This window comes from Mastomys coucha, chromosome X (genome assembly GCF_008632895.1).
Source record: "Mastomys coucha isolate ucsf_1 chromosome X, UCSF_Mcou_1, whole genome shotgun sequence".
Taxonomy (NCBI): Eukaryota; Metazoa; Chordata; class Mammalia; order Rodentia; family Muridae; genus Mastomys; species Mastomys coucha.
The window spans coordinates 52,451,053-52,460,486 of record NC_045030.1 but is presented as its reverse complement, the minus strand read 5'-3'; the positions used below and the strand labels follow the sequence as shown (position 1 = coordinate 52,460,486).

The 9,434-nt window shown below is 40.1% G+C and overlaps 1 protein-coding gene across 3 annotated transcripts in view; it reads right to left on the bottom strand.

The window, feature by feature from the left end:
* Slc25a14 (solute carrier family 25 member 14) overlaps window positions 1-8,187 on the bottom strand; it is a 36,069-nt gene extending 27,882 nt beyond the window's left edge. The window contains exons 1-4 of one of the 3 annotated variants that reach the window (XM_031357188.1): window positions 7,939-8,187; window positions 7,562-7,807; window positions 3,147-3,240; window positions 1,414-1,561 (exon numbers count right to left, since the gene is read on the bottom strand). In XM_031357188.1, the coding sequence (XP_031213048.1) occupies window positions 1,414-1,561; window positions 3,147-3,240; window positions 7,562-7,636 (317 nt within the window). In that variant the 5' untranslated portion in view covers window positions 7,637-7,807; window positions 7,939-8,187. The remainder of the gene's footprint in view (window positions 1-1,413; window positions 1,562-3,146; window positions 3,241-7,561; window positions 7,808-7,938) is intronic. The other 2 variants (XM_031357260.1, XM_031357133.1) reach the window with 2 other exon arrangements.
* Between the last annotated feature and the right edge of the window lie 1,247 nt (window positions 8,188-9,434).

Genomic DNA, 9,434 nt, shown 5'->3' with positions numbered 1-9,434 from the left:
AAAAAAAACTCTCCAAAAATAAAAGAGGGAATGTTTCCCAAATCATTTTACCTAATATTACCTTGATAGCAAAAAACAGACAAAAATAGTACAATTAAAAACCCAGGGCTGGAGAGATGGCTCAGAGGTTAAGAGCACTGGCTGCTCTTCCAGAGGTGCTGAGTTCAATTCCTAGCGTGTAAATGGTAACTCACCACCATCTGTAACGGGATCTGATGCCTCTTTCCGGCACACATGCACACATGCTAACAGAGCACTCATACATTAAAAAAAATACATAAATAAAAAAATTTTAAAAAGAACATAAAAAAATTATACACCCATCTCGCGCATGAACTTAGATGCAAAAATCCTTTGGAAAAGATGAACACATTGAATGTAGCAATAATAAAAAAAAGAGTCAGACATTATCACCTATACTGCATACATTTAAAAAAAAATCAGCCTTTATTTCCTAAGTGCAGATACATCTTTAACCTGATGAAAAAGGAAGCAGTAACGCCAAGATCTCAACCTACTTAAATTCTGCTCACAAACTGAAGATGTTCTCACTCATGCCTCCTTTGAGATTCCTCCAAATTGCAGAACTATCCTTTAGGAGATATAAATAGAACTAAAGCAACAGCTCAAATGGTTAGGATGGAAGAAGGAAAAAGAAACGGATGACTAAATGTGCATCTTTCTCACTCTATTACTTGTATCAGGAAGAGAAAATCTTGACATTATCTATGCTAATGAAAGAACAAGGTAAAAGAGACAATGCAGGCATCACTCACTTCTGCATGACGATCTGGCTTGGGTGGTTGTTTTTTCTCTCCAAGAAAATTATATTTTAAAGAAGCCCAACCCAGGTTACTGGTAAATTTTACTTCCATCCTCTCAGTAATACTAGTGGCCTAGACTTAGGATGGCCCAGGAAACCTGTAGCACATGAACAACAAACTGAACACTAAATCATAAACTGATGGGTAATCAAAGAGTGATGGAGAAAAGATGATTCTCCGTTTTCTTTTATTCTTTACTATTTAAGCTGCCAGAATATCGTTCCTTTCATATAAAAAAATCTTAAAGGATTCTAGCATTTGCCAAATCAGGAAAAGGTCTCACAAGAATGTACACAGATAATTGGTGCTGCTTTTACAACAGCCATCAAAGAGTGTCAAGGAGCCAGGAAAAAAGCTTATGCTGCAAGGATATTATCCATTTGCACATGTATTATGTACACAGCTAGAGAAACACAAAATCCAAAGCTCAAGATTTACAAGAAGATGAAATGTACAAAAGCCAATCGACAGAATTGGAAGTTGAAATGGTGGATGTGAAGGGTGTAAACTACCATGCAGATGAAATCTGTGGTTTCTTAAAAAAATCAAAACGTTCTGTTCAGGATATAAAAAAAGAAGCCAGTCTTACCCTGAATACAGAGCCAAGATCCCTTCTTCTTTATAGATTCGGAACAAGGCATGAAACATCCCTCTATATTTTATTTCTTTGAAACGGACATCGATACTCTGGCCCTGGACTTGCAGCCGTGTTTTAGTAAGATCCACAGGGAAAGTGCCTATGAAGAAACACGCTCTTAAGTATTTACAAATAACAGTTATGTTATGGTTAAATATAAGGGCGATGAAAATCCTAGAAATACAGGACAGTCATTTTCATAACACCTGGATATCTATTTCACCATCACTGCCAGAGGACAAAGGCTATAAGTGAAATGTACTAGCCTTTCTAAGAAGTACAACTTGCTACACAGTGTCCCTGACACTGTGACATAGAAAACGCTTAAAGATGATAATATGCTATAAATGCAAAGGGGTTTAGACATGTCTTTCACGCTGTCTCTAACATACCAATGTTAATGGCATTTATTACCCTTGTCCTCCCATCCTCTCCCATCTTCCCATCTTCCGTCTCCATACCTCCTCGCCTCACATTATCACAAGCACAGGAAAGCATTACATGTTCTTACATGCCATTATAACTCTGTGTGTGTGTGTGTGTGTGTGTGTGTGTGTGTGTGTGTGTGTGTGTGTGTGTGTGTGTTTACAACTTCCTAATATTATGAGAGAAAATGGTAAGGTCTCACATGGGTCTAATCACCATAATGCCTTGGATGATTGAAGAGTATTTAGGCCACTCTTTTTATAAATTGTGCTTTATTTACTTATTTGTGTGCATGTATGTGTGTGGATATATGTGGATGTCAGAGGGCAGTCTACAGGAGTCAGTTCCATCCTTTAACCACAGGGTTCCCATGGATCAAATTCACGTCTATCAAGTTTGGCAGCATGCATCTACTTTACCTGCTGAGCCATCTTGTCTTCCCTAGCAGGATTCTTCAATAAAGCTCCCTTTTCTTATATCAGCACATAAAAGTGGTTTTTGCATGAACAAAATGGGATTTAAGAAAGATTTAAAGATCTAAAGCTATTAAGCTCTTTATGTATATAGTTTTGAACTTTTGTGACCTAGATTGTATAAGGCCAGAGCATATAACAAGAAAATCAACAGGCTGGGAAGTGGTGGCTCATGCCTTTAACCCCAGCACTCTGGAGGCAGAGGCAGGTGGATCTCTGTGAGTTCAAGGCCATCCTGGTCTACAGAGTGAGTTCCAGGACAGCCAGGGCTACACAGAGAAACCCTGTTTTGGAAAACCAAAAAGAAAAAAAAAAGTCAACAAACACTGCTGGATTGTAGACACCGAGGAATCATTTAGGAAAAAGAAGAATCTGGAAAATGAAGTCACAATCTAGTGATCTTGTTTGCTTCTAAAATGGAAGAGAGGTTTGCAAAAAAGAAGCCTGGATAAGAAGAAAGTATAACCTTAGCATAAATGAAAGACCATTAGCACAGGACTACACAGAAACCACTATCATATATAGTCCTTTATGAGCATGCATATTTGACTTGAAAAACTAGCAAATCACTAAGATATCAAAAAAAGGTCAAAATTTGACTTCTTAACCATATTCTCCATATCACTACAACCTCCTCAGGAATATTACTTGATAGCCATGCAACAGTAATTTTTAAAACAAAAGATGACAATATTTTCCCCTGCTGATTTTCTCCAAAAACAATCGGTATCATACATGACCCTCTGTGGCATGAATCTTAGATTTGTCATTTTTCTCAATTCTTACCGAACTCAGCAACAATAGAGGCAAGGCCGCCATATACAAAAGGTTTCCAGTTCAGACCAGACATCTCATGGCTTAAAGTGGAACTTTTCTGATGCTAAAAATAAACACGAATCAGAACAGGGCACAAGAACGAAGAGAGCATTTATTAATACTTGATTATATGATTTAAATAAATAATACTGGCAAATCATACAAATGTACAGGAAAAAAATAAAAGCCCCCAAGTGAAATGAGACAACATGGAGAGTCCTGTTTCATGTGCTGGATGATCATGAGTTTGTTCTTTAATGTTATTCTGTAGGGGAGGCGTGCAATCACTCAAAAGATCAACATGTGAGCTTCATTCTCTCTAACACTCTTACCCACCCAGCACACCCATCTCTGACATTCAGCTAGACAATCACGAGGCACGGAAACTGGAACTCAAATTACACAGGCTGAGGCATCTTATAAAAGCAGTTCATGGTATTCAGTTAGCTTGATTTAGGCACAGAGCACAAGCTCCCAACACTACCCCATAATGTTCCCAGTCCTCTCAGCTCTCCACTGAAATTTCACATCTCAGTTCTAGGAACTGAGTGAGCTATACACCAAACCCGCTACTCAGCGAGACCCAGGCTGAGCAATTCACCTTGCTTCTGCATCTATGGACTATGGTATGCCTCCTGAGTTAACTAGAAAAAATAAATTTGAAAGCAGATGTAGTGGCACAGGCCTGTAATTCCAGCACTTGGGAAGTAGAGTCAAGAGGATCAGTAGTTCAAAGTCACCCTTTGCTACGTGCCTCATGAAACAGAATCATCTAAAAGGTAGATTTAAACATAGACCGCTAAGCCTCTCTCTCCACAGAGTTTCTGATTGTTGGTTTAAGTCTTGCCCTGAGAATCAGAGAGTTCTCAAAGAATACTGATGCTTCCTCCTTTAATAACTACTGCTGTCAGCATCACTTCCTAAATCCAGGTCCACTGGCAAATACTTTTTCTTATAGACGCTCCAATTTTCTTGAGATATTTCCTTCTTCTTCAGAGTTCCAAAGTATGTATACTACTCATTTTCAAAAGGATTTATAGTCAAAAAGGAACAGTATGAAATTAGATCGTCTAAGGTCGAATCCTGGCTCCAGATTCAATGCTTGACTATCACTGCCTAGTCGTGGATCTGGGAAACTAAGTCAATCTTTCCCTGCCTCCATTTTCTGAAAACAACAATAATAAAAACTTATGGCATAGGGTTGCTGTGTTGTATATAAATATATATCCAGCACCTAGAAAAGTCTGCTCACTAAGTTAATTATCATTACTACATGGCTGAATTTACATCTTAATTGATAGCATTTGCTGTCAAAGTTCCCCTTGTCAGTCTGGGTTAGTACCTGGGAGCCAGAGTCTGCTCCTAGAGGAAACAGGGTTTTGATTTATTTTATTTTTATTTTTTTACAAAAGTAATTTTCTGAAACGAAGCAAAGAGAGGCCAGTGAGCATGCAGATAAAATGTCTTAGTTACATACTACAAAAATGATTGTTGGAACTTCCTTTCAAACATAGTACAAATTGCATATATGAGAGATAATCTCTAACAGAGGAGAGTTCATTAAAACTCTAAAGAGCAAATTAGGAGTGATAGGAAAGATGGGACTATGGTGTACCTCCTGAGTTTACAAGAAAAAGAAATGTGAAATCTGATGTAGTGACACAGGCCTGTAATGCCAGCACTTGGGAAGGAAAATCAAAAGATCAGTAACTCAAAGTTACCGATTGCTACATAGGGAGTTTGAGACCAGCCTGGGCCACAGAAGACTGTCTCCATAAGAATGCACACAAAAAAATAAGGGAAAAAAATTACTCTCATTTGTCAAATGTCAAGATTCCCCTAAATAGCTTTTGATGTTTCAGATGTCAACTGTGCTGCTCCCCCAAACTTTCCCTTTACAACTTCATGCATCCTTTGTCAGTACAGGAGAAAAAAAAGAACTCTGTCCTAAGTCTACTACCTACTACTCAACGTTTTATCATTGTTATTTTATATGCAAGTGCTTGCTTGCTTACATGTATGTCTCTGCATCACATGCCTGCCTCATAGCCACAGAGGCCAGAAGAGGGTGTTTCATGCCCTGGAACTGGTTACAGATGGTTGTGAATGCTGGGACTTGAACCTGGATCCTCTAAAAGAACTGCTACTACTCTTAACAGCTAAACATATCTCTAGCCCCTAGCCAATCTTTTTTTTTTTTTTTTTTTTTGGTTTTTGGTGTTTGGTTTTTGGAGACAGGGTTTTTCTGTGTAGCCCTGGCTGTCCTGGAAATCAGGCTAGCCTCGAACTCAGAAATCCACCTGCCTCTGCCTCCCAAGTGCTGGTCTTAAAGGCATGTGCCACCACTGCCCGGCTAAAGTCAGTTTTCATGTTTCTATATTTTCTCTTTCTCAGATTAAATACTCCTGATCATTTTCTTTATCCTATGTGTTTTAATTCAGTTACTATAGCTGAAAACTTCTATTTCTTCTGAGAGAGGCATATCACACAACTGAAACATTAATGTTCCAGCAAATACCAGTCTTTCACATAAGGCTATATCATGTATGCAAGTTATGTCCCCCTACAACTATGCATTTTTTTTGAGAATTTTTTTCTTTGACATCTTCAATTCAGGCATAAAATGATGAGTAAGGTGAGGTTTATTCTCTAGGTGTCCTGTCTCTTCCCCTCTTAAATAGGGAAGACTCCTGCAAAGATGACACCCCTTTTCACAAAACTTCTCATAAACCTCATAGGAGCTATCAGAGAATGAGTACAAACCAACCAGTCGCTGACTATCTTGTGTATGCAACTGAATGTAAACAGTTACAGAAGAAGCCACAAAAGAAATTTGCTGGACCTGATAATACTATATACCCTGTTCAAGTCTCTCCTCATTTCCAAAGTCTCTACATACAAACCCTTGCCTCTTGGTTTTGCTGCAGAGAATTGCTTTGTAAAGTATACCAAACTCCTTGTGAAGTTATTTTGACTTGTGGAGGCTAACCTCAGTTTGTGTGAAAGTACAGAAGTCATATCTAAGGAACCATATAAATACAGTACCCTAAATATTTTTATTCTATAAAGATGCCAGTAAAGTTTGGCTTCAGGATTTGTACATCTCTTCATAAAATCTGATTATGGCTAACCTAACAAGTGATAATAAAAATCTCCTAGACTCTATATTATATAGCCTCTACACGTATTAGAGATCTCATGTTTGGAAGATAGCAATTGGGAGCCTAAAACTGTGTGTTGAAGGCAGGATCAATACTCAAACCAGCAATTTGTTATTAATCTAATTGGTCATGTTTTTTTAATCACAGCAGGGTATGGTGATGCCTGCCTTTGAATCCAGCACCTGAGAGATAAAACAGGTGGATCTCGGTGAGCGTGGCCAGCCTAATCTATACAGTGAGACCCTGTCACACAAAAAAACAACAACATACGTCTATGTGTGTGTGTGTGTGTGTGTGTGTGTGTATACACATATATATACATACATATATATTCACAAAAATAATCTAACATAAGACAGTAATTGTTATTCTTCCTATCTTTTCTGCACAATCATCTGGTGGATGAAATTACTTTGTTAGAGAAAAATGAAGTGTTAAAATGTATAGCAGTCTATAAGAGCAAGAGAAGCACCGAAAACAATCACGTGTCTCAACAATTTGTAAAAGCTGTTGGAAGTGAGAGAACTTAAGCTGGGTTTCCACAGAGCAGACTGAGTCTGGATAGGAGCAAGTAAGGAAGACATCTAGGAGGGGTAAAAAGAATGTATAAAGCCAAATGTGCAAACACACACAATCATGTAGAAGTATGCACCAATATGGTTTATACTGAGACAGAAATGAAGGACCCAAGCAGAATAAGCTATAAACTTATTGGCTGAAACAAGTAAAAAGGGGTAGATTCTACTCAAAGGCTTGGAAACAGGTGCTGGAGGAAGACCAGTTCTATTAATAGGCAAGTGAATTAAGGTAATAGCCTATTGCAATTAGCTACTAGGGACTTCAAGCCCGGTGGATTGCAAACAGAAGTAGGAAAATAGCTTAGGAGAGTGGGAAGTAGGCAGAAAAGAATGCTAGTCAATAATGAGGTTAAACTGTTGAAATGGAGACAAAAGATACTTCATGATATAAATGAAGAGAAGGAAAGAGTTAATGTGTAGTCTGAGATCTCTACGGTTAGGCAAGGACACAATGGTAGAAAACTATAAATGTCCCTGCTACTACCTTGTCTGAGAAACAAATTCATGTTCCCAATCAAGTAACTGAACTGCATTTTAATAGATGCCTTCAACGCCTCAACCTCAGGAGTGACAGGGGGATACAAAGTGATGGGGAGCATCTTTCAACAGCATCCCTCACACTTATACAATGGAGGTGTTTGCTTACTCCGCTTACAATCACTGCCGCCGTTGCAAACTTCACCCTTAGAAAAATTAGGATTATTCCGGGAAAGATACCCATTCACCCTCTGGGTGCAGGTTCTTGCCAGTTCCTCGGCTGTCAGAACGAGTTCGTAGAGAGAAGGGAGGCGCCTGAAGGAGGCGGCCTCCCGGGGGGGTCGAGGAAGCAGAGCTCAATCGAAGAAGTAAAGCCACCGATGCCAGAAGAGTGAAAGACAGGGAAGGGACTCAGCTGAGGGGAGAGAGAGATCAAAGGACCGTTAAGCCCCTCCCAGGCCGGGAACCAAGCCAGCCCGGCCCCGCGCGGCCTGGCGCGGCCCAGCCCCGCTCCCCAACCTGGAAGTCCAGGAGCTTCCCCCTCACCTGCTCGAGCTCAGCAGACGACTGGGAAGCGGAGGCTACCACAGTAGGAAACGCCACCGCAGCGCCAACCCGGAAGCATTGAAACCAACGGAAGTAACCAAGGCGTCGCCTCAGCAACAGTGGCGCAGCCATAATAACTCCGCCCACTCCTAGCCTGAAAAAGCAAGGCGCCAATGCAAGGAAACCATTACAATCCGAAAGCCAGAGTCCAGAATCTTGTGCAAAAAGGTCGGCAGCCAGCCACCTGCCTTCCTGGATGCTTCGGGAGAGGGAGCTAAGGCGTGAGAGTGTAGTCGCTTCTGCAGCTAAAGGGGCTCACCAGTGAGGTCGGAGGAGACGCCTTGTCGCCCACCGACCCGACCATTTACCAGCCAGAGCAGAGGCTCAGCTTTGCCTCTTAAAAAAACAAACAAACAAACAACAAAACAAAAAAAAAATGCGAGAAGGTGGGCGGAGCGTCACGTGGAGGGAGGTGGAGCAAAGGATTTAAGATAAAAGTGGGAGGAGCTCTTTTGCCTGTTTTCTGGAACCCTCTTTTAGTGGGTTGCTTCATTCAGCCTTGATGTGAAAGTTTGTGTCTGGTCTTATTGTATCCTGATAGGCCTGATATCTGATATTGTATCTGATATGTTTGGTTGATATCCCTGGGAGGCTGGCTCTTTTCTGAAGGGAAACAGGGGAGGAGTGGACCCAGTAGAGGAGACTGGGCAGAGAGGAGGGAGGGAAAACTGGGGTTAGGATGTTAATATATGAGAGAAGAATAAGTAAAGATTTTAAAGTGGGAGATTTTAAGATGAAAGTGAGGACTAGAAGCTGAGCGTAATTTAAAGACTGAACCTAGGCTCAGAAAGGAAAATAAAAACGGGAGAAGCAAATAACCCTCATCCAATGAGTATCAGACAGCAGTCGCTGAAAAATTATGTACATGCCTTGTTCTCAAAGCCCAGAGACAAGCTTCGGAACAAGTTGGAAACAAAAAGAGTACCTTGAAAAGTTAAAGCAAATGAATCTGGAGAGAATAATGGAAAGAGTGTTGCAGTTAATCCACACCTCATAAGCCTCAACCCCAGCTTCGGACCCCAGTTCTCAGGGGCATTAGAGGAGAACCACAAACTTCTGGGTGAATCCATTAGCTAAATTAAGGCTACAACCTTTTTTTCTTTAAACGTGTCAGTTTCCACAATCACACGAGAGTTAATAATAGTGTTTGTTGTTTACATAAGTATACATAGGTGACTTCAAGGCCCATGATCCTAAGAGATTATTTGTTGGGCAGATGAATTTTTAAATTTATTTATTCCAAAAGAATCTTCGTCATCTCATTCACATTGTTTTTCACTTAAATTCTTACAGCAGCACACATGACAATAATGGACAGCATTATGGAGTACTTAACCGTGTTAACAGTTAACAGTTGTGTGATGGCAAGAGCTTTTTTTGCTTGCTACTTCCTTATAAAGTTGATACATTTATTTTCCCATCCTAACAACTAAGAA